This window comes from Thalassophryne amazonica, chromosome 10 (genome assembly GCF_902500255.1).
Source record: "Thalassophryne amazonica chromosome 10, fThaAma1.1, whole genome shotgun sequence".
In the NCBI taxonomy this organism is placed as follows: Eukaryota; Metazoa; Chordata; class Actinopteri; order Batrachoidiformes; family Batrachoididae; genus Thalassophryne; species Thalassophryne amazonica.
Genome location: NC_047112.1, coordinates 46,595,883 through 46,622,315, shown reverse-complemented (window position 1 = coordinate 46,622,315; position 26,433 = coordinate 46,595,883). Strand labels below are relative to the sequence as shown.

Here is a 26,433-nt window from a genome sequence, read left to right as displayed (position 1 = left end):
ATAAGCAGAATTACTCAAAAGAGTAATGAATTGATTTCAATGAAACTAGATCAGGTGTGGCCTAGAATATAAAAACTAACTGTTAAGTGGATCTGAACCCCCCCCCCCAAAAAGGGGGGGGGGGGAGGGAAGCCAGAATTAATTACTTTCCGCTTTTTTTTGCTCAAGCATTGTGAGATAAGAATTTGTTATTCAATACACTTCCAACAAAACTGATGAAAACGTTGGGCCTGGTCTGAGGCAGAGCCAGAACATGTAATTTTTCCACAAAAAAGGGGCAGCAGTGACATTTCTATAAGGACCTCACATTGCATGCAATAGTTTAATTCACATATACATATTTGTGCTCTCACAATCAACTATATCTGAGAATAAATTACACATGGAAGTTGACAACTGATAGGCTAGGGTCTAACCCAGGGGTGGGCAATCATGCGCCATGAAGGGCCGATACACTGCAGGTTTTCCTTTCTACTAATCACCTCAGCAGGTGATTTCATTAAAGATCAGGTGTCTCAGCAGGGGAGAAGCTCATCAGCAACCCATCTTCTGAGGTGACTGGTTGCAAGGAAAACCTGCACTGTCTCGGCCCTCGTTGCCCACCCCTGGTCTAACCTATCTATACAATATTTTGGGAATTTGTGGAGATATGCATGTTATTTCTGTTGTTATTGAGCCTGTCAGCTGTATGTAATGTAATCAATCACAGAGATGGACAATCAATCTGTGAAGGAGCAGGTGATTTCTTTTTTGAATGTAAAAGGGATATCAATAAATTCAAGAGACCTTGAAACCTATCACCTTCTACCCCGGAGAGGTCAAAATTAATTAAAAATTACAATCCTGAGGTTTGTAAATAGAAAACAAAAGACTGCTGTTCTAAAAGCAAAAAAAACTCAAAGGAACAAATGTGTATATTAAAAACATTTAAGCAAAAAAAAACGCAGATCTTGCAAGACAGGCTCAAATTATGAAAAAGCAAAACAAGATGCAGGCTACATGGACATCAAATTGTAAAATCTATATTAAACTACATGAGTCGCCAGAAGAAGCTAAAACACTGTATCTGGAGAAGTATAATTGAAGAAAATTGCAAACAAGGAAACAAAATGGTGACATCCTCACATAAAATCAATGTCTTATCCCATAGACGTTTTTCTTCATCTGATGATGAAATTCCTGCTCAAGTGCTTAATTTTAAAATTTTGAAGATACTGAACATGGATTTCACAACTTTGAAAATAATACTGATCCTGACTGCTTTTTTCTTGAAAATATTAGTCATCAGTGTAGCTACTTTACTGAAGAACAATTGAAGGATTATTCTATTACAAATGGGACTTTCTCCATTATACATTTTAACAGTAGAAGCCTTCTTGCAAATTTTTCAAAAATACAGGACTGTTTAAGAATGTTTAATAAACATTTTTCAGTTACTGCAGTTATCATTTGCGAGGAACACTGATATTCAAGAGAAGGAACATTTAAACTACTGTTAAAAGTCATTGTATTTCTGTAAAAGGTGTTAGAATCTAGAATAATTGTTCTGATAGTTTCAAATCTTCTGGTATATTGGTAGGTGTCAAAGACTATAAAAACAACGTCATTTCTTACTGTAGTACACTATATTAGGCTAACTGTTTTTGTGGTTCTTTTTTGTTTATTTGCACATCATATTATTGATTGTTTTGTTCTGTTCAGTTATGGTATTTTTCTGATTGGTACCTTCTGAGTATTTAAGTGTGTATAGTAACTGGTATAGGGGGTGGGCGTTGATAAGCTTTTGCTTCAGACCACGTCCTTTCGGCCGCAACCAATTGGGAAATCATTTGAGTTACTGTTGTATTTTCTTCTATTTTTTAAATTTGTTTTGTTAGTAAGAGATTTTTATGTTGGTATTTTATTTATGTGTGTGCTGAATAAAACTCATTCATTCATTCATTAATGTTCAGGCCAACTTTGTAAAACGCAAGCTTTGTACATGTTCAAAACCTGTCTGATAGTACGTCAGGGAAATCCTTTAGGTCAGGGGTGGCCAGGTTCGGTCCTCGAGAGCCACCTTCCTGACACTCTTAGTTGTCTCCCTGCTCCAACACACCTGAATCCAATGAAAGGCTCATTAAAAGTCTGCTAACGAGTCTTTCATTGGATTCAGGTGTGTTGGAGCAGGGAGACAACTAAGAGTGTCAGGAAGGTGGATCTCGAGGACCGAACTTGGCCACCCCTGCTTTAGGTACTCAAACTGAGGAAATATTACTCATTCAAAGGTCATGGTAGGCTATTAAGCTACAACATAATGCGTACTGGTGCCTTTAGTTGGAAATTTGATTGCAGAAGGGTCTATTTGAAAAATCCTTGAATGCAGTTTCACCATCTAATAAATTGAAAATACTACCTAAAATATGGGCATTAAAACAGTAAGGGCTATCTATGGCAATCTCACATTTGACACCAATGACTTTCACCTAAATGACTAACCTGTGGCTGGGTTTGTCAGGGAAACTGTGGAATCCATGTAGGTGTGCACTATATTTGGTCAAAAGCTGGTTGAAAATCAAATTCCTTAACTTTTGAATTCTTTAAGGGCAATTGTGGGGGTCAATCTTCATTGACATACCAATCTGATACAAATGACCAAAATAACCTATGAGAAGGCTAACAAACAAGCAGGCAGGCAGATATGACCTAGTCTAATGACTGACCTTTTCCACACTTGCTGGGGAATTCCAAAACCCACCTCCTTATGTATGCCAGGTTTGGTGCTTATCAGTCTTAAAAGCTAAAATTTTGACCTTTCACCACAATGGCCCCTTGGTAAATATGCTCTCACCAGGGCAATTATAAAACCAAGTATGCCAAACCATGTATGCCAAGCTTGGATGAAATCAGAGTGAAAAACTAAAAATTTTGACCTTTTATCCCAATGATCTAGACCTCTGGGAAATTTGCTCTCTCTTGGGCATTTCCAGAAATTTGGCAGGCATCAAAGTAAAACATAAATTAATTAAATAATAATAAAAAGATAATCTAAAGTTTTAACCCCAATGACCTTGACATTTGCCAAATAAAAACAAACCCTTTAAGGGCAATTCTGAGTCATCCTTCATTCACATACCAAGTTTGGTAGAAACTGGATAAAGGACATGGGAGGAGTAGGGGAACAAACATTTGTCAAGTTATAGTACAATCCTTGAACTTCAGTTCCATGAAGTATCATGATTTTTCAAGAGCTATTAAGAGCATTCACACTGCCATTAACATATTTGCATTAATTACTTTTTTCATAGAATAATTTCTTTTTCTTTGTATGACACTGAAATACTAGAAACAAAACAAGCCTGTTTACAAGTTTTGAGCCTCTCTGTGCTGTTCTTGTGAACTCAAAACAACATGACAGCTGTGAGGTTGCAGTTCCTGCTCATGTACATTAACTCAGAGAACTGGAAGAGGATTTAAAAAAAAACAGTATACAGTGATAATCATTAAAGCCTTTCCACAGCAGATAAGTATGTTGGGGACACATAATATTCAAAGAGGTGTGACCTCTGGTTTAACCTGGAATAACTAAATGTATGTCCTAGAACTTTAGATTAAAGTTTGGACAATGTCACAGCCCTGTCCCTGGTCCACGTGTCCAAAAATGAGCAGACATAATGTAACGACCCTGTGCAGATTAAGGTAAATCCTGGGATATTTGTACACATCGGTACTGCCCTTGCCTGTTCTTATAATAATTCATAAATCACAACAGCTGGGAGCATAATACTTCTAAATGCCTGATGAATAATGTGAACCCACACTGGACAAATTTCAGTTTATTTCATGGGTCTGTTTTTATTTCATAAATTTTCTCACTCATTGATTAAGGCATTCCACCATTCACATATTTGTACAGTTTAATTTCTTTTTGATAAAAGGATTAACTGAATGTTTGTATTACTTGTTAATCTACTGCTATTTATTTGTGTTGGACATCACAGCATTTTCTCAGTGAACAACTCCCCTACACCCAAATGACTTCCAAATACCTCACAAATTAACTGTCAAGTAGCCAAATACCTGTTTTACTCCTCACAAAGATATTTTGTATATAGTTCTGTCACCTTTGGCATTTGGTATATTTGGCAAAGTAAATTTTACTCAAAAGCAAAAGTATGACAGAAAAATGTAAAGATTTCTGACAAACTTTTTGACTGGGTCTGATTCATGAGCTTAGCTGCTTTCTACAATCTTTACAGGTGATGATGAGAGATGACAAACTTCCAAGCACTATGTCTAAAGATGAAACAACAACTTTTATTAAAGGAAGTTGGTGGTGGTTTACAACAATAGCACAATCATAATTTCGGGCATGGCAGACTACTACGTATGTTTTCACCGAAATCCTAAGAAACGTTTCCTTTCCCATATAAATAATGAAATTAGTAAGTTCTACAACCCCTGGCAAAAATTATGGAATCACCGGAGGATGTTCATTCAGTTGTTTCATTTTGTAGAAAAAAGAAGATCACAGACATGACACAAAACTAAAGTCATTTCAAATGGCAACTATCTGGCTTTAAGAAACACTATAAGAAATCAAGAAAAAAGATTGTGGCAGTCAGTAACTGTTACTTTTTAGACCAAGCAGAGGAAAAAAATATGGACATCACTCAATTCTGAGGAATAAATTATGGAATCACCCTGTAAATTTTCATCCCCAAAACTAACACCTGCATCAATCACATCTGCTCATTAGTCTGCATCTAAAAGGAGTGATGACACCTTGGAGAGCTGTTGCATCAAGTGGACTGACATGAATCGTGGCTCCAACACGAGAGATGTCAATTGAACAAAGGAGAGGACTATCAAACTCTTAAAAGAGGGTAAATCATCACGCAATGTTGCAAAAGATGTTGGTTGTTCACAGTCAGCTGTGTCTAAACTCTGGACCAAATACAAACATGGAAGGTTGTTAAAGGCAAACATACTGGTAGACCAAGGAAGACATCAAAACCTAAAGCAATATGTCTCAAAAATCGAAATGCACAACAAAACAAATCAGGAATGAATGGGAGGAAACTGGAGTCAACGTCTGTGACCGAACTGTAAGAAACCGCCTAAAGGAAATGGGATTTACATACAGAAAAGCTAAACGAAAGCCATCATTAACACCTAAACAGAAAAAAAAACAAGGTTACAATGGGCTAAGGAAAAGCAATCATGGACTGTGGATGACTGGATGAAAGTCATATTCAGTGATGAATCTCGAATCTGCATTGGGCAAGGTGATGATGCTGGAACTTTTGTTTGGTGCCGTTCCAATGAGATTTATAAAGATGACTGCCTGAAGAGAACATGTAAATTTCCACAGTCATTGATGATATGGGGCTGCATGTCAGGTAAAGGCACTGGGGAGATGGCTGTCATTACAAGATGACTGCCTGAAGAGAACATGTAAATTTCCACAGTCATTGATGATATGGGGCTGCATGTCAGGTAAGGCACTGGGGAGATGGCTGTCATTACAATCATCAATAAATGCATAAGTTTATGTTGATATTTTGGACACTTTTCTTATCCCATCAATTGAAAGGATGTTTGTGGATGATGAAATCATTTTTCAAGATGATAATGCATCTTGCCGTAGAGCAAAAACTGTGAAAACATTCCTTGCAAAAAGTAACTTAGGGTCAATGTCATGGCCTGCAAATAGTCCGGATCTTAATCCAATTGAAAATCTTTGGTGGAAGTTGAAGAAAATGGTCCATGACAAGGCTCCAACCTGCAAAGCTGATCTGGCAACAGCAATCAGAGAAAGTTGGAGCCAGATTGATGAAGAGTACTGTTTGTCACTCATTAAGTCCATGCCTCAGAGACTGCAAGCTGTTATAAAAGCCAGAGGTGGTGCAACAAAAGACTAGTGATGTGTTGGAGCGTTCTTTTGTTTTTCATGATTCCATAATTTTTTCCTTCTGCTTGGTCTAAAAAAGTAACCATTACTGACTGCCACAATTTTTTTTCCTGATTTCTTATAGTGTTTCTTAAAGCCAGAAAGTTGCCATTTGAAATGACTTTAGTTTTTTGTCATGTCTGTGATCTGCTTTTTTTCTCCGAAGCCGGTGATTCCATAATTTTTGCCAGGGGTTGTATGTGCGATTCCCTGCCTGACAACTCTACATTACATGAGGAATGGGCACGGGTGGGCTTGAACCAGGACCTTTTTGCTTTAAAAGCAAATACACCAACCACTATGCTGCCCTATATATAAAGTTGACAATGTCTTTGAAGACTGTGAACAAACAAATGAATGAGAAAAAAAATAAATAAATCAACAATACCCACATTTATTTGACTTTAAATTAGCATATTTAAATTTTTTTTTTTTTATGTATTCCTCTTCATGTTAGGTAACTTATTTGGTCTTTTAGTGATCAATTTATATTTTTAGCACAATGAATATTCCATACCTCCAAGATGAAAAACTAACAGGAATAAGGGTTAGACTGAGCAAACAGAGATATAAGACGGCCTCAGTTACGTAACCCTCCGATCTGCAAGCTTGAAAGAGGGGATGACTAACAAAACACAGAAGAGCAGACTTATTTTCCATGCTGGTATCTCAATTTTATGCTTCAAATCCCTGGTGAGAGGACAATGAGATGTAATACACTCTGATCATGTGACTTATAAACTCATTTCCCTCCATCACTATGTGAATTACCAAAAGAGCCAAAGCTTGAAGTCTGTGTGTGCAGACATCAAGTTGGAGTAAACGGTAACTTTTACAACGCATGACTAGGTTTCTGCTAATAAGTCAATTTTGTTGCGAGACATCTAGTTGTCAATATCAACCGTTCATCACAAAAGACCAAACATTTGTTACCACCAACCAGGACCGTCATGATTCAGCCCCCCCCCCCGCATCACCACTACTGCCAATAGTACTTCATTTTCAGTCTCCCTTACAAATGTAGGCTACTTTATAGTAGTTGAACACAAAGCAATAAGCATTTGTCTTGTCTTAGGGATCTAACAATTTATTACAGCACAAAACAGCATATTCCAATTCCACAATGCAAAGCTGAATAACAGGGCAGACAGTAAGTTAATATTTTTTTAAATACAAACTGGAAATAAACATGGAACAACTTAGCATCCATATGCAGCTGCCAGACACTACATTCTATAAACTAACCACAGATTGCAGGATGTAGCACAAGACAACACTGCTATAAGATGTTTTTTTTTTTTTAATTTGCCATGCAGTAGCGTTCCACTCATCAGTCCAGTATGATGATGCATTGATCCATATTCCGATCTGGAGGTACAGATTCTACAAGTTACAGTGACCCATCAATTGCAGAATGAGACCTGTCTGTCCGGTCATCTTTATCATATTTGTCAGACAACAGACCCCTATTTGTACGATTGCAGCTGGTATCATAGAAATTCACATGAAATTTCAGATGCGAAAACAACCCTTGTTTATGTTGTGGAAGTCAGACCATGTACAAGGGTCTGAGCGTGGTCTACCTGGAGAACAAAGTAAACAGGAAAACCTGATCTACTGGCAGGAAACTGCCAAGATATGAAGGTGAACAAACCCCAACTGAGACCTGAGGATAGAAAATCCGGAAAAGCTCTCATAAGATTAGCATTTATTTGAAAATAAGAATTCACCCGTAAACAGAGAGAGAGAGAGAGAGAAGCAAACTGAAACTCTTCCAAAGATTTCAGGTACATGCTTCAAACAGGGTCATTCCATATGAAATCACCAAAGGTTCCAGTTTTATGGTTTTAGAATTGCCTGGTTTTGGTATATTTTGTAGTCCATGTTAAGAGAAGAAGAATTGTCTTGGCGGCAGCTCAGTATCTTGTTTCGTTTAGATTCTATGCAGGTTTTAAAAAGGGGGCATGTCCGTGTTAACCCTCTGTGTTCCGTTTGTGACCATGTTTACTTGGCCATAAACCAAAAACTAGAAAAGATATTAACTTGATATTTTCAGAATTTGTTTATTCTGTCTTAAAGTTTATGTAAAATGTACAGTTGAAGAAATTAACCCCCTGGGGCCACGCCATTAATTACCAAAAAATGGAATTTGAAAAAAAAAAAAGTTCAGAAAGTGTGTTGACTTTGATGTGCATTTAACCATATTTGCCTTGTCATGTAAAAAATGCCGTTTGGCATGTTGGCAGTACTAATGTTAGGCTTCCTTGGGATGCAAAGAACACCACCACAATGTCCTCAGATTTTGCCCAAAATTAACCCTTGTCCGGCTATTTTTTACCAAATATGTTCATTTTGGCGCCCCCTTTTTGGCATGTGGGCATCTTTTGATTTTTGTTTTGTTGGTCTGAAATGAAAGGTCTTCATTGGAACTTCAAATTAAACCTGGTACCAACATCTAACAAAGAGGCCTGATGGGAAAACAAGTGCCCTCTTTATTGGTAATCTTCAGTTTTCAGCCTAATCAAAATGTACGAATGTATGAAAATGCACATAAATGCACAGGAAATATATGACAGTCTATACGATAGCCATTCTGAAATCCATCCAGCATGTATACACATACATTGCTACATTATAAAAATGTCTGTATCACTGAATAAACAAAGCACAGTAACTAACGTGGAGCTAGCTGTACATAAGCTATGCATGGACTACGTTAAGGTGGTTATAATCATATGAATGGAATTTTTCCTTAAATCTTGGACTTCAGACTCACCTTGCATAGGTTTGCTTGTGACAGGGATCCCTGTCACAAGTTGAGTTTTTTGTGGGCTCAGAAGTACAATTAGAAAAAGCTGTAGCTTTATTGGTACAAATAAAAATAGACCGATCCATTTACAACTTAAAAACGTTTACACAGCTTGACTGTGCATTAAACCTTCAGCAGTGCAGTAACATCATGTTTTATTTTTAAAAATTATTCCTACCTCAGACAAATTTGCAGAACTAAGCTCCTTTGATCAAACTGGGTATTTGTACATATCCAAAAATGAGGAATTTCAGATTGAGTTGGTTTGCTCCATCACCCCGGCTGCAGTGTCTGGCTCTGCCCAGAAGTGTGGCCTGGACCCCGTGTGCTCCATGTGGCTCTGCCCGTGTCACGGTCCAATCAAACCCACCGTCTAACCAGTCCTCCTTGGCTCGCCGGCACTCCGAAAAAAAAAAAAAAAAAAAAAAAAAAAAAAGAGCTTCTCCCAGCAGGGTGATGGATGAGTCCTTCTACTGCTGTTTATTTTCAGCTTTTTGTGGGTCTGACAGACGCGAATCCAAGATGGTGATTGCTCTGTTTGTTTAGGGCGTTGGAAAAGCCAGAGTGTGACGTTTGTGTCGGACGTCTCCCTTTGTGTCTGACGCAAAGGGAGGTGTTATTTGATGCTCATGAAGCTTGCGGTGTGAAAGGCCCTTTACACCCCAACATTAAAGACATCTGAGTGAATTAGGTACACATCTTTTGTTGCATCACAGATAGTGATTACTTCTTCCAAACGAAAAGTTATTATTCACATAACACTGATGCTTGAGTGTGAGATGCACTCTATTTCCAGAGAGGACATTTTTGACATACACAAGGCATTTTATTTTTGAATGCCTGTTTCAAGTTGTTTCCCCATCGAGCAATGATCCTGAGAGTTAGAATGTTATACAGTAGGCTTTCATAGGGAAATTAGTCCATTTAGGTCGTTACCTACTAAATAAACAATAGTTCTGGCAGCCCATCAAAATTACACATCATGAAAGGACAGATATTTTGGCAAAAACTGATATAATCAGAGTTCTGCTGGTAAACAAAAGGGATATCAAACTAAATGACCATTGCTGTTGATAGACCAGTAGTAGTTATCCATGTGTGGCAAACTAAAGTTTGTTGGTCATTTCCACCTTGTCATTAAACCAACCTTCATCAAGATCCACTAAGGTACCATGATTATCAAACAACCCACCTCACATTCAAATGTAAGCGTGATTGGGACATGTTTGATTAAGATATAATGTAAAATACACATTAAAAGGGGTTTTCAAAAGCCATAAAATCTGTAATCTGAATCAAACTTTGTCAATCGATAAAGGATACCATCCTACATAAGGCTCTCAAATATGGAAGCAATTTGTTCTTTTTTTGACAGTTATGACTTTTTGAAAATTCATTTAATGTTAAAGGATAGGGATTTTCCAAGATTTTTCCTGACTCTGACCTTGAAAAGTGAATCAGTTCTTGCCTATCAGGATATGATTCCTCTGTAAAAAATAAAAATCATAACGACATATGAAAGATTGTGGGTGACAGGCTGCTCACAAACAGACAAACAAAAACAAAGATGAAAACATAGGTCAAAATAAAAAAGGGGGCTCTCTCTTTGGCAGCAGGAACAGAGAAAAGTAATAGCAGCGGTGCAGATAGGAGCTCATTTAGCAGGGAAACACTGCCCCCGTGTGTTACAAAAGACTGGACAATTCTCATTGTATAAAACAAAGAAAGAAAAAAAAAAAAGTGTAAAAGTGCAAGGGTCACAAGCTCACTACTTTAACACTTGACCATCACCTCTCCAATCTATATCTCAAATTCTGCCACGTTGGTGTGTTTATACAGGTAAAACTGTATAATATCAATTAAAAAAATATACTTCCCCACTCTGAACTTGTTTATGGGATGTTCTTTTGCAACCCTATGTTATATAATCATGGTATTAAGAATCACCACACACAAATTTTCAATCTCAAAATAACAAACCTCGACTGTTGCACAAATAAAACCACAAAACTGCAACTATTAGGCTACAAACATTTCAACAGATGAGACTGTGTGTACAAATACAAAAAGCTTCAAATTAAACTCTTTTTACCAGTGCTTTTTAACACTTAGCTTTACAAATGTCCAATTCATTATGTAATAAATTAAGGTTTTTTATGAGCAGCATGCTTCCAACATCAAAGTACTTTAATGCAATGTAAATAGAGTTTGACAAAAAAATGAAACTGCAACACTGAATTTTTCTTGGAATCAGCAGATAAGAGATATGTCACAGTGACTCTTTACTTACTGTACCTCGTAATGAAACGTTGCATCAAGGAGAAATTCCTGCAGCATCCTCTCTCCCCAGTTCCTGGCTGGCTTGATCACTCACAAAATGAAGGACCAACACTTCTCCTTCCAGGAAGCGGCCGTGCTTAACCATAGACAGCATGGCCACCCTGAATTTGTCCTGAAGGCTGTGGCTCTTGTCCACCTTGGTAAACATCATGAGTGCATGGTACTTTTGGTCAGTAACTTGATTGTCTCTAGCCCTAGACATGAAAGTCTCACTCTTGTCTACACCTCGTTGTTCTCCTCCCCTCTCCTCAGATCCAGCTGGGTGCGGCAGCCTGGTGTCTATGGTCAGGTCCGCATCGTTCCTGTTGGTGTTGTGGCTGGAATGAGTCTGCTTGATCCGCTTAGTGGTGCTGGAAAAATTCTGCTTCTCTGAGCCAAAGTAGTAAAAAGCTACAACTGCAAGTGCAGCAGCCAGGAGAAGCACGAACTGATAGAACCTGTATGTACTGAGTCGTCCCATGGTCCTGACAAGCGCTTTTAGCATGCCCATATCTCCTTGTAAGTGTTATGAAAAATGAGGAATAACTGACCAATTTGTGTCCCTCCAGTTATTTCCGATCATATTTCCACAAGTGAGCAACATATTCCTGTAAGAAAAAAAGAAGAACATTTTTTTCACTCCAGGCCTTAGCAGAACCAGGTCCTTTACTACTGCTGGTTGCTTGTCTGTTAGGAGGATAAAAAAAAAAAAAACATTTTTAAACCAATCTGCACAAAGCTTGCTATCTTTGATTATAAAATTTTGGTGTTGATCGGGACATATGAGTGGGTTCTGGACCTTTTTTAACCTTCTTTTTCATATTGCCATGAATATTTGTTGACATTCAATGAAACTACAACCCCTATTCCAATGAAGTTGGAACGTTGTGTAAAATGTAAATAAAAACTGAATACAATGATTTGAAAATCCTCTTCAACCTACATTCAATTGATTACACCACAAAGAAAAGATATTTAATGTTAAAACTGATGAACTTTGTTGTTTTTGTGCAAATATTTGCTCATTTTAAAATAGACGCCTGCAACGCGTTTCAAAAAAAGTTGGGACGGGGCAACAAAAGACTGGAAAGGTTGATGAATGCTCAAAGAACACCTAATTGGAAACAGGTTAGTGTCATGATTGGGTATAAAGGAGCATCCCCAAAAGGCTCAGCTGTTTACAAGCAAAGATGGATGAGGATCACCACTTTGTGAACAGCTGCGTGAAAAAAAAAAAACAGTCCAACAGTTTAAGAACAATGTTTCTCAACGTTCAATTGCAAGGGATTTAGGGATTCCATCATCTACAGTCAATAATATAATCAGAAGATTCAGAGAATCTGGGAGAACTTTCTACACATAAGCAGCAAGGCCGAAAACCAACATTGAATGCCCGTGACCTTTGATCCCTCTGCTGGCACTGCATTAAAAATTGACATCATTGTGTAAAGGATCTTACTGCGTGGGCTCAGGAGCACTTCAGAAAACCATTGTCAGTTAACACAGTTCATCGCTACATCTACAAGTACAAGTTAAATCTCTACCATGCAAAGTGAAAGCCATACATCAACAACATCCAGAAACGCCGCTGCCTTCTCTGGGTCTGAGCTCATTTGAAATGGACAGACACAAAGTGGAAAAGTGTGCTGTAGTGCACATGGCATGGGCAACTTACACATCTGTGATGGCACCATCAATGCTGAAAGGTACATGCAGGTTTTGGAGCAACATATGCTGCCATCCAAGCAACGTCTTTTTCAGGGACGTCCCTGCTTATTATGCAAGACAATGCTAACCCACATTCTGCATGTGTTACAACAGCATAGCTTCATAGTAAGAGAGTGCGGAGACTGGCCTGCTTGCTGTCCAGACCTGTCGCCCATTGAAAATGTGGGAGCATTATGAAGTGCAAAATTCGACAACGGAGACCCCGAACTGTTGAACAACTGAAGATGTACATCAAGCAAGAATGGGAAAGAATTCCACCTACAAAACTTCAACAATTAGTGTCCTCAGTTCCCAAACACTTACTGGGTGTTGTTAGAAGGAAAGGTGATGTAACACAGTGGTAAACATACCACTGTCCCAGCTTTTTTTGAAACATGTTGCAGGCATCCATTTCAAAATGAGCAATATTTGCACAAAAGTAATAAAGTTTATCAGTTTGAACATTAAATATCTTGTCTTTTTGGTGTATTCAACTGAATGTAGGTTGAAGAGGATTTGCAAATCATTGTTTTCTGTTTTAATTTACATTTTTCACAACGTCCCAACTTCATTGGAATTGGGGTTGTAATACAGTTGGTGAAACCTGTGGTTGTGCAGATACAAGTAATGTCCACTAGAGTGAAATATGCTTTTGAATAATTAAACCTTATAAAACCTGAGTGTTGGTGGTGATGGACTGTCCAAGTGCTTTCCTAGTATTTGTACAATTTCATGAATCATTGTCCTTACAATATAAAAAGACATGGTATGATTGGTCAATTGCAATGTTTCCCTACTGGAAGTACTTCCAGAAATGGTGGTCATATTGGGAATGTAAATAAATAAATAAATAAATGTAATTCCCATTGTCCTTGTTTGTAATTTGTGCAGAACAAATATTGCTGAAGTGTTTCTGTAGTCAGAACAAGGCCCAAAATGGAAAGTTGTTTTTTTACCTAATATCCCTAATTTTTCCAAAAATATTAGGGATATTAGATAATACACAGTGAACATGGATGTTGATACCACCATTTATCAGTCTCTGGTAACCACACAAGCTCTGAACAAAGGAAATATCTCAACCTTGTCCTCTATAAAACATGACATCAACTAAATGTGCAAAATAATAAATACAATTATTCACAAAACTCTCATTTTAATTTCCTACACTTTCAGTTAAAATGATTATTATTACCACCCTTAAAAGTATCAGCTACCGATTTTATAAACACTATCCAATCTAGAACCCATGGATCCCCACGGGCATGTGGTATTGAAAATATGAATTACTAAGAATGTGAATTAGCAGATTTCTTTTTTATTATTATTTCCCCAAACAGAGAGGATTTACGAAGGGGTGAGAGGTCAAGCATTTATTTATTAAGTCCAGCGTTCCAAACAGAAATACTTAGTCTTCCAGAACAGTCTGCCCATGGCATGGTTTCCCCTGCACATTTAGTTAAAGCTCCAAATGTCAATTAATTTAAATCATCTATGATGTGTATTATAGTGATTTCTGACTTAAGTCACTATGTTATGGACATTAAGGCATTTTTAGTGGGGCTGCATGTCCAGTTTTCAGCTTTAATTAGTGTGTTGCCTGTGGGGATCCACAGGCTCCAGATTGGGTAGTGTTTATAAAATAGGTAGCTGATATTTTTCAAGGGTGGTAATAAATTAAGCAAAAGCTTGTATAATGAGTTGCTAATGGCATGCGACTCCCAGGATGTTTTTAGAACCTTAGACCTCAACAATTGGTAGAAGAACTCAACCCTTTTATTTTCTGTTAATTACGTAATTTTTAAGGTTATTTACTATCTTGATGTACGTATAAGTTGTTTAGATTCTTGTTATGATATACACATTATATCATCATCATCATCATTATATTTTATCATACTTCTATTTTGCCATTTCATTTTTAAATGGACCACAACGGAAATAAGTGTTTTCACTCTCTTGCATCATCCAGGTATTTACAATTATGTATGTACTTACATTGAACATGCTAAATAAAATGCATGCATGCACTCACGATTTTAATACAAAGATGATTTACCGCTACCTGCTGGAATGGTGGGTTAGTCCAGAATGTAATTAGCAAAGATAACTATATCTTAAGTTTCTCCAAAAATATCAACATTCCGTTTCAGCGCCATTCATCCTATAAGCATACTGTAAGGTGGTTCCCCGGTTTAACGTGTGGCCTATTGTGGAGAGGTGAACTCAGAAGACTCAAAAAACTGACAGATTTTAGATGCTGTATTGAAAGATGCCTTCGCTAAAACAGAGAGTTGCTACAACAGCTTGCAAGCTGATCACACACACACAGCGCTCTGCCTGGCTCTTCCACCTGCCATCAGCTCCTGCACCCAGATTGGGGGGGGGGTCGTTTCCCTCAGTGTAAATCAGTCAAGTTATGTGATTTGTTGAAAAATGTTGCATTGACATTTATGTACGGTGACTGCCCGCATTGTATATAAAACGATATGTGTAAAAGTAAAACTGTTTTGTCTGTGTAGTGTGATAAGCAAAAGAACAGTATACATGAAGTTAACAAATAGACCGAGAACATAGGCCATGAGACATACCGCCCACCAATACAAACGGTAAATGTCCTGATGTCAGTCGCAGTCTCAGCGCACCCCCAGTCTGAGTGATCCCATTTATGAGTGTGCATGCGTGGGTCAGTATTAAAGATCCACTTTCTCTGGTCAGCTGTTATCAGTGAAGCAAACTATTCAGGTTTTTAATTAGGTTTGACAGAGTACCATCATTTTGGAATGTAAACAATGAAACACTGGTCACAGCTTTCTGGGGTTTGTCCCTTAAAAGCACACAGACTGTCAATTACCAAGATCTTTCCACCTTCAAATGCTCATAACTTTCTTTCATATTTGACACAGAACAAATATTTAAACACCATTTTGAAGGCCTTTATATGCTCTTTTGCAACACCATTTCTGCTACAATTTCCTTTATTTTTTTGTCATATACCTAGATAGACTTGGTTCAACCAAAATCACTGTATTTGTCATTGATTTCAATTTGTCTGGATTCGAGATCTAAGTGTATTACTGCATTCTGTGTTTCATGATTTGATTTTTTTTTTTTTAAACTCCTGGATGTGCCATACAAACAAGGACAAGGTCTACAAACTTCTGTTAGGTCTACTCCTTTTAAAACAATGTTTTGTTTTGTTTTTTTAAATGGAAATGATCAATCCTTTTTCTGAAATGAACAGGTAATGTAGAATTGTAACAATTCATGTCTCCAATACACCTTCAGCTAAACATAATATATAACGGCTGAGTGGATCCTTGTCATTTGATTGGTGCTTTGTATTAGTGATGTTAAGCTCGAGTCAGTCTGCTCGACACAGCATCGAGCTCTTTGAACCAGAAGTGTCAGTGAGCCAGCGTTTCGAGCACGCCCCTATTACGTGACAACTGCAAGCGAGGCCTCGTTACGTCACACCACGTGTCGAGCATCGCGGAAAATTCGAATAATCTGGGCGTGTCAATATTACCCGCCAAGTATTTAAATGAGAATCTGAATCGCAGCTCAAACCGTGGTTTGTGAGAGGAGGAGATTGCTAGCGCCACGTGAAATCGGAGCCAAGGAAAGCATTAATTTATATTAGGTCTAGTTTTAGAGTTCATTTAGTATAGGTTAGCTACATACACATAGGATCTAACATAGACAGACACACCATACACAACAGGCATCCATTCATATACAACATTATTCACACAGTACATCAACATAGGTTAGACTATATATTATAGGTAGATCAGAGACTGACTGAGTGACAGAGCTGTGATTTTGTTGAAGTGAAAAGGTGTGAGAAATGTGAGTGTGTGTGTGTGGAGAGAGTGAGTAGTGGTGAGGAAGGGACATGGAAGAGCCAGTTCCAAAAGAGCATGATCAATTGCTTGGGAGCACTTTGATCTAATAAGCCCCAAAAAGGTCAAGTGCTTGATTTGTGCTCAAGAGATGAGGTACAGTAACAATACGTCTTCAATGGTGCGACACCTGAGATCCAAACATCCTGATACATCAATGGCTGCTGCTTCTGTTGGCTCCTGGAGCAGGAATCAGGCCATGTAACCTGTATTTTATTCTTTATCTAAGATTAAAACATACTCAAACAAAAATAGCTCAGCATGTACTGTATTTCCATTAAAGGCAGACAAGTTGATTTGGATGAGGCACTGGTGGACTATGTTGTGGAAGATGCATAACCGTTCAAAATAGTGGAGAGCAAATCCTTCAGGGCTTTACTACAAAGCTTTGACCCAACATATGCCTACCTCCAGAGGAGAAGACCGGCTTAAATACTGGGTGACACAAGTCGCAGTCAATCCCAATTTACAGAGAATGGCAAAAATATTTGTCGATGCCAGCAACATCAGTGCCTTGTGAGCGGGTCTTCTCCAAAGGTGGAGAGATGGTGAGGCAGAAGACGAGCCGATTAAAGTCCAGCACTGTTGAAATTATTCTTTTTTTGAATAAAAATTGTTGAAAGTTGCACAATCACCGTCTCCTATCCCCTCTATTCTAATTTACAAATTACAGCAACATAAGCACCAGTTGCAGAAGGACATGCCTTCTCTCACGTTTCCCATCACATTTTATCCAAATATAGTTTGAGGAATGATGCCACAAATCTACATATAGTCTACAATAAAGGCTTTCATAACCATTATGTGTGCATCTGTAGGGACTATTATACATTAACAAAGACACAATAATACATACAACATTTTTTTTATTATTATTATTTTTCAAGAACAAACCACATCAGTCATGAATTAATGCAAACATTTGTCAGGGCACTCGCTCAAGGTAATTCTCAAAGCAATCCAGCAGATGTCACCCTTCAAACTGTATCAAACGCGGCGAAGCAGTGTGTCGATTTTCAGCCAGTTGTGTTGCAGTGGCTCATTGGTTCATGAGGCTTCGAAATTGCCATCACTACTTTGTATGTCACATGACATGGATTATTCGTCCCATTTTTGTGTTACACTGCATTAGAGTGCCGTTTGGTTCCATTTAGAGTGCAAATTGGTTCCATGTTTGTACCATTGCACTCTGCACACACACAAGTGCTCACGCACACACACCCACACAAGTGTGCGCACATGCGTTCGCGCGCACACCCACCCACATGCACACACAAAACAAATCCACTGCACTGTCTGGAGGGCTGTTAGCGGAAGGTAGAATGAAAGCTGGACTAATTTCTGACGTGATTATTTCCCTACACTGAGGATGTACACAGTCAAATTTTTTTTTTGGTAGTACATGCAGCACAAACCGCTGACCGGTTATGTGCTGCGCACGGGGGACAAGACTCTCCGAGCCAACGATTTGATTGAGCTAACTGACGCGGCTCATTCTTGTCACACAGACACACAAAATCCACTCCGCTGTAAGCGTCTGGATGTATGAAGACCTGTTCAGATGAAAAGCTTGATGTGATTTTTGGCTGGACTGGGGATCTACACAAAGTTTTTTTTTTTATGGAAGGCTGAAGTCAGGCACAGCATCACTGGACTACATGTCAAAATTTGGACTTTAGCAGCAGTGGAACACCAAATGTAAGTCCCTTTTCTGTTGTTTATAAATTAATAAAATATCAAATGACAAGGATCTATTTTAGCCATTATATAAACACTAATGAATGTTTTTACATTCTTTCAATGGAGCAAATATTAATTCGGTGAAAGCTGGAACATACCATTCAACTCGGCTTCACCTCTTGAATGGTTTGTTCCAGCTTTTCACGTCATGAAATATTCGTACCACTGAACTCATAAACATTCATTATTTGTATACTCGCCACCTAGCGGACGTGGCCGATTCTGCACCAGCTGTAATGCCATCAATTAAAAATAATAAAAAAGAAAAAATTGATGCAGGCCGATTTCGGCATGCGGCCGGGGATGATAAACTAATGTTGTTTTTTAATGAGGCCTAATTGTGGATTTACAGTGTTAACAGGTTGCAGGTGGTGGGTTGACACGTGGCACCAATCCAAATGTCATTTTAGTTTATACACTCTCCCTTTTTATAGACACTGGCTTCAAACGGTCAAAATAAGAAGTCAAGAGGAGCGTGTACAAACTGCTCTTTACACATTATTGCACAAAAAATACTTTTACTAAAACCGCTGGTTAGTCTTACCTGCGGCTTTACGAGTCGTACGTCGCTAAGCTGACCTCCAACATTACATACCGACTATCGTTTGTTTAAACTAGTGACTTATTTATATTAACTTCGTCGCGGTGAAAAATATTTACTGTATTTGCATCGACATGTATCACAAAAAAAACATAGCATTACATGACAGCAATGCTAGCTATGTTCGATCACGCCCACTTCAAAATCAGCCGTATTCCGTTTCCGATCGACGTCCATGATGCATTCATTGCTTTAAGGAAAAACTAGTCAAAAGTCAGGGAACTCATAGGGCATACTAATTTGATACATCGGACGCAGGAGAAAGAAAAGAAAAAAATCAGATTTTTTTTCCCACTAGGCTCAGTCCTGTTCCTCCTTCTCAACGGGTAAGGGCTTTAACACAATCAAACATAAAATCCCATTTGCCTTTGAAAATGCTGGAGCTGAATTTTCACAATGACTTTTTTTAGAGAATCTTTCTTTGAGTCACTTCACCATGAAGCTGCAGTGCTGGTGATGCAAGAGACAAATTTGCACAATGCACAGATTCTCTAATCACAGGCACAAATGCTTAGAACTCCTTGATGGGTGTCTTGGTGGCTTCCATCGTGATCACCTTGCATGGTCACTCATTCATTCAAGGGTCACAGGGAGCCTGTCCCCACAGCCATAGGGCACAAGCATGGTACACCCAGGACAGGATGCCAGTCTGTCACAGGGCCGCATATGGACAGACAAACATATTCACACAAACACATACACACGGGGTCAATTTGTAGCCACCAATTCGCCTGCATATCTTTGGAAGTGGGAGGAAGCTGGAGTACCCACGCTAACACAGCAGAACACGCAAACTCCACACAGAAGGGCAGGAAGCGATCTCATGACCTTCTTGCTGTGAGGCAACAGTGAAAACCACTGATCCACCGTATCGCCTGAATCGTGACTCAGTTTTTGAGAACTCCCTACCCCAGACAGAATTACCATAGTTTGTATTTTTAATGTGACTGACTGTGAAGTCCAAGACATATTCAGTGACTTAGAAATGTTTATGTACCCATTCCTTGTCTAAAGAAACTGGCCGTAAAAATCATGACTTGTATTAACAATAATCTTTATATTTAGTTTGTCAAATGACTGAATAAAACTGCTCTAATTCCTACATCATTAAAACGACATTTTTGTTAAATACCTTGAATTAAAGCTTATATCTACACTACAAATACACCTCGGTATTTCAACTCCATCGCGGTGTTGTGCAGAGACAACAAAAAAAGACTGGCTGTGGGTCTGACTGTGGTAAAGTTGAATTTTACCAACAGTACCTGAATGCAGCATGTAAGACTCACGACGTTTTTGACGGTGGCATTGTTCATGGCGGTAGTGTTATCTTCACTATTAAAATCGCCGCTTTGTTTTAACGCGGACAAAATGCTATATATTCGCCTAATGCTATAATCCGTTTTTTTTTTAATAAAACGCATAACGTTAAACAGCTCGACATTTCAGTTTTACATTCACGCACGGTGCTAGCAGTAAGCTAGCTAGCTTAGCAGTCTTCAAAATGAGTTCCACAACGCACGTCATTCAGGTGACAAATGTCTCCCCGAGCACAGCATCCGACCAAATGAGAACTCTGTTTGGATTCCTGGGAAACATTGAAGAGCTCAAACTGTTTCCACCCGAGTGAGTATTTTGAACACTAAAATCTGCCGATCTGTCGGCTTCTTTTTGAGGCCTGTGGTGTCGAGAAGGCCTCGCTAATCCGTTCCACGATACGATTCGCTCACACTAGACTAGTGGTGACCTAATGATTCTGACCTGTACTATAATTCTGGCCTTTATGATTTCTATATTCTTTACTTCAAGATATCACGGTTTCATTCATGGATTAGTTTACTCTTAATGGTGTCAAAATACTCTTAAAAAAAAACACTCAATTCACTTCATTCGCACTGTATCGTTACACTCCTAATATATATATATATATATTATATATATATATAATATATATATATAAAATGCACAGACTTAAATTCCCCACCCTATTAAATCGGGTCTTCCTTTCTCATTTTTAAAAATTTTATTGAAACATTTTCAACAAGAGCAGTTACTAGCTTACACTTGAAAGGAAAGAGCAGGTGCCATTCTTATTGACTGATATGTTCAGACTATATGCTTCTGCCTAATGAACACTATGAATCTGAGCCCTTTGAGCCCAGCACCGATCTTTTCCCATCACTTAAATAGCAGTGGGCACTTGGGCATGCCTCAGATGCATTTGTCCTCACATTAGTGCCCTGAATGCCCAAATTGTCTTGAATATGTGGTTCCCACTCTGTAGAATTTATTCCATTTGGTTGGTGACAAGCTTGGCACTCAAGATACTTGTTTAGATGTTTTCACCCAGTTCCAAATTGCATGAGGGTGGAGACTGGTACATTTGACAGTGTTGTGCTGCAGTAGGCACTGGACAGAAACCTTGGATTGTTCAACGACTATTATGTTATCTCCTTTTGATATAATGTTGTAGTGTTTACCCTATGCATATCACATAGAAAGGAAGAAAAAAAATTGTGAGCATATTAAAAGAATAACTAAGTGTCTAGTATCACTCAATTTCAGCATCCCTAGCATCACTGTGATATATCCACTCATTGGTAAAACATCAAGTGATAAAATGCAGGGTTTCTTTTGTTTTTTTCTATTCATTCTTTTTCTTTTTTTAAACCTGTGCTCAAGCTTTGTAGGACTGTGGTGAGGAATGAGCACATCACTTAACTTTAACTTGTCAGTTTCTGGGTGCCTTAGGTGTCTTCACACAATGCACCTTGTGATTCAAGAGGCAACACTTAATGTCCTGTTTATGGTCAGAATCCTCTCAGTCATCACTGGCAGGTCTCAAAGTGCATGTGCACCTACTCTTCTTGAAAGTTTGACTCTAGAACTGTGAAGCACATTAAAGCAAAGTAGTACCATTTTCTTGGTGCTGCACAGCAGCTAAATTAAGATGCCCCTATTTGACAAAACCATCATGAATCAAAACTTTCTACCTTTTTTAAATTAAAGTTTGCCTTCAACAACACAGATGTCTGGTGTGAAATTGGAGCCATTGAGGAGTTTTAATGGCACCAATGGATTGTGCACATGGTGAAAGAGCATTTTATGGGAAAAAAGTTTTCAGCGCAAAATATATATACTCAACAAAAATAGAAACGCAACACTTTTGGTTTTGCTCCCATTTTGTATGAGATGAACTCAAAGATCTAAAACTTTTTCCACATACACAATATCACCATTTCCCTCAAATATTGTTCACAAACCAGTCTAAATCTGTGATAGTGAGCACTTCTCCTTTGCTGAGATAATCCATCCCACCTCACAGGTGTGCCATACCAAGATGCTGATTAGACACCATGATTAGTGCACAGGTGTGCCTTAGACTGTCCACAATAAAAGGCCACTCTGAAAGGTGCAGTTTTGATTTATTGGGGGGGGGATACCAGTCAGTATCTGGTGTGACCACCATTTGCCTCATGCAGTGCAACACATCTCCTTCGCATAGAGTTGATCAGGTTGTCAATTGTGGCCTGTGGAATGTTGGTCCACTCCTCTTCAATGGCTGTGCGAAGTTGCGACGACGAACTGGAGTCAGGTCGAGACCCCGATGAGGATGACAAGCATGCAGATGAGCTTCCCTGAGACGGTTTCTGACAGTTTGTGCAGAAATTCTTTGGTTATGCAAACCGATTGTTTCAGCAGCTGTCCGAGTGGCTTGTCTCAGACAATCTTGGAGGTGAACATGCTGGATGTGGAGGTCCTGGGCTGGTGTGGTTACACGTGGTCTGCGGTTGTGAGGCTGGTTGGATGTACTGCCAAATTCTCTGAAACGCCTTTGGAGACGGCTTATGGTAGAGAAATGAACATTCAATACAGGAGCAACAGCTCTGGTTGACATTCCTGCTGTCAGCATGCCAATTGCACGCTCCCTCAAATCTTGCGACATCTGTGGCATTGTGCTGTGTGATAAAACTGCACCTTTCAGAGTGGCCTTTTATTGTGGGCAGTCTATGGCACACCTGTGCACTGATCATGGTGTCTAATCAGCATCTTGGTATGGCACACCTGTGAGGTGGGATGGATTATCTCAGCAAAGGAGAAGTGCTCACTATCACAGATTTAGCCTGGTTTGTGAACAATATTTGAGGGACATGGTGATATTGTGTATGTGGAAAAAGTTTTAGATCTTTGAGTTCATCTCAAACAAAATGGGATCAAAACCAAAAGTGTTTATATTTTTGTTGAGTGTATTTGAGGGAGGTGTGAGGTGGAGATTTAGGACCAGTCCTAATACTCTCCCTTCACCCTACCATTTCACCCTTGTTCTTTATATTGCACAGAAGGAAAAGGGCAAAGGGTGGGTGTCATGATTGGGCCTTAACGTCCAACTTTTGTTATGAGAGGTGATTGAGAAGTTTTTAGCCTGACCCGGAAACAGTAGGACGTGGTTCTCCATATTTTGCATTCTGAGAAACCATTTCTCATGAATGTGTGATGTTTTGACTCACTGGGTGCAGTATTTAGAAATGTTGGTTTCTCGGAATGCAAAAGTTGCAGAGCTGCACCCTACTTTTTCTGGATCAGGCTCAAAACTTATCAGTTGCCCCTTGTATGTCAGTTGGAGTGGAAATCTGTCAAATAGATGTCAGATTGGTACCTCTGCTGCCTTCTAGGAAAACTCTGACTGATTTTAATTGAATTGGGCAGCAGCTGTATAATGTGGCATCATTGTGCTGCTATCAGTTGACCTCCCTTATATTAAAATTATATTTACAGTATCAAATCATGTCCAAGAAAGGAGTTATTCCACAGAACATTGTGTGTGAGGGAAAGCCAAGTCACAATGCTGCAACTGTGTTGAAATTCATTATTTGGATTTATATACTCTCGACCGGGGCTGCCAGGCTTATTAGGGAAACATTATACTGTAAGTGAATGGCTCAGTGTGGGATATTGGAACTTACTCATCAGGCCAAGTTTTGTTTCAGTTCACAGCTTCAGTCATCATTTGATATGTTTTTGAACAGGGCATGCTGGCTATCCTTGCTTGTATTCTTTGCACAACATGTCTGTATTTTCTTCCAGTGACTCTCCCTTGCCTGTGACCTCACGTGTCTGTTTTGTAAAGTTCCTTGAACCTGAGTCAGTGGGAGTTTCACAGCACCTGACGAACACAGTCTTCGTGGACAGAGCCTTGATTGTCGTCCCTTTTGCTGAAGGTGGGTGTTTTTGTTATTCCTGTTGCTTACCTAGGCTATCTCTAAAAATTAAGCGCATCCTGTAGGTGCATTTAACAGCATTGCGCACATTATCAGAGCCATGAGTTGTTCTGACTTAAAGTGATCCAAGTTTTCGGTAATTGCTAAATTTCCAGACGCAGCACATACCCCTGTGTACACTGGTACTGGTGGTTGATAGACACATTTAACTACTGGGAATTAGATAAAACATTGCCTGACAGCACATATGCACCTATATGTTAGCAATTAGCATATGCTGTTAGGCTAATCATGGTAAATTCCTCGAAAACTAAACAAAACCAAAGCCAACACTAATCTCAACTCTTTAAGTGAAATGCGCCTGGAGCCACAGCTGGAGCAATGTCTCACCCATATTGGCCTCTCTTCATTGGCTTCCTGTTAATTCTAGAATCGAATTTAAAATTTCTTCTTACTTATAAGGTTTTGAATAATCAGGTCCCATCTTATCTTAGGGACCTCGTAGTACCATATCACCCCAATAGAGCGCTTCGCTCTCAGACTGCAGGCTTACTTGTAGTTCCTAGGGTTTGTAAGAGTAGAATGGGAGGCAGAGCCTTCAGCTTTCAGGCTCCTCTCCTGTGGAACCAGCTCCCAATTCAGATCAGGGAGACAGACCTCTCTACTTTTAAGATTAGGCTTAAAACTTTCCTTTTTGCTAAAGCTTATAGTTAGGGCTGGATCAGGTGACCCTGAACCATCCCTTAGTTATGCTGCTATAGACGTAGACTACTGGGGGGTTCCCATGATGCAGTTTCTTTCTCTTTTTGCTCTGTATGCACCACTCTGCATTTAATCATTAGTGATCGATCTCTGCTCCCCTCCACAGCATGTCTTTTTCCTGGTTTCTCCCTCAGCCCCAACCAGTCCCAGCAGAAGACTGCCCCTCCCTGAGCCTGGTTCTGCTGGAGGTTTCTTCCTGTTAAAAGGGAGTTTTTCCTTCCCACTGTAGCCAAGTGCTTGCTCACAGGGGGTCGTTTTGACCGTTGGGGTTTTACATAATTATTGTATGGCCTTGCCTTACAATATAAAGCGCCTTGGGGCAACTGTTTGTTGTGATTTGGCGCTATATAAAAAAATTGATTGATTGATTGATTGATTGAATGTGTGTCTACGTCTTAGAGTTCAAGGACTCAGCGCTGGGACGGCGCTCATAGCGCCTGAGTCCTGGAGAAACTGCAAACATAAGCTGTGGAGATCTGTGTGCACATCGGTGGGACCACCTGCTCTGGTTCCTCGTCCGTGCCCTCAGACGACACAGGCACGAGCAGGGAACATACACCTGTTTATCTACTACATGTCATGGAGAAAGTGACAAGAATAACCAAAACCACTTACTTATGGAAGGAAATACTATCTCCCTTGTTCCTCCGTTTGTGGCTTTGCCAACATGCGCAGCTTTCCAGCATATTCCATTCCACTTGTTTCTTGACGAGACTAACAGAACTTCAATGAGCGAGCTCAGTTAACTGCCCCGAATTAAAATGGCAACCACGCCTCCTTGCCGGGACATGGCTCAGAGCGAGTGCGGATTCTAGTTCTTATATATAACCTCTTTGGGCACCAACAACATGGCTTCGGGATCAACAAGTGAAAGCACATCTTCAGAATCGCTTGCCTTCGCTTTGTGTTTGTGCAGCGATGCCTTGCCCGCCATGTTGGATCTTGACTGCACTCATCCCCAGCAGAGGAGACCCCAACCAGTGACGTCACTGGAAGTGCCCTCCACTGACTTCATCCAATGGAGATTTACATGTCAATTTAGCAGCAAATTTGATTCAAATAATATTATCTAAACTGCGCTCAAACATTCTGCAAGTGTATGAATAACAATTTTTACCAAGGAATACACAAATTCTCAAAAAACGTTTGTTCCCCTTTAATTAAAACAAGTACCCGTTGTGGTCTATTTAATCCGACACTGCAGTTACAAAAACTGATTATACTAAATTCTTTCAGCTTCTCCATTTTCCATCAGGGTTGCCACAACAAATCTAATATGGCTCTGCACGTTTTACATCGGATGCCCTTCCTGACACAATTTACATTGAGAATGGGCAAGGGTGCTCTTGAACAGAGATCCTTCTGCACAGGAAACGAGCACACTCCCCACTTGGCCACCACGCTGACCAGTAAAATGGATTATAATTGCAGTAAATCAG

The 26,433-nt window shown here is 39.3% G+C and overlaps 1 protein-coding gene and 1 long non-coding RNA gene across 2 annotated transcripts in view; one reads left to right on the top strand and one right to left on the bottom strand.

The window, feature by feature from the left end:
* Nucleotides 1–11,683, bottom strand: part of LOC117518727 (xyloside xylosyltransferase 1-like) — a 70,008-nt gene extending 58,325 nt beyond the window's left edge. Inside the window, 2 exon segments of the mRNA XM_034179949.1 lie at nucleotides 11,037–11,087; nucleotides 11,089–11,683. Of these exon segments, the coding sequence (XP_034035840.1) occupies nucleotides 11,037–11,087; nucleotides 11,089–11,571 (534 nt within the window). The 5' untranslated portion in view covers nucleotides 11,572–11,683.
* Nucleotides 11,684–20,274: 8,591 nt separating this feature from the next.
* On the top strand, nucleotides 20,275–24,179 carry LOC117518728. The gene is made up of 2 exons (XR_004563055.1): nucleotides 20,275–20,639; nucleotides 24,099–24,179. It is a non-coding gene; the product is annotated as an uncharacterized LOC117518728 (long non-coding RNA).
* The last annotated feature ends 2,254 nt before the right edge of the window (nucleotides 24,180–26,433 follow it).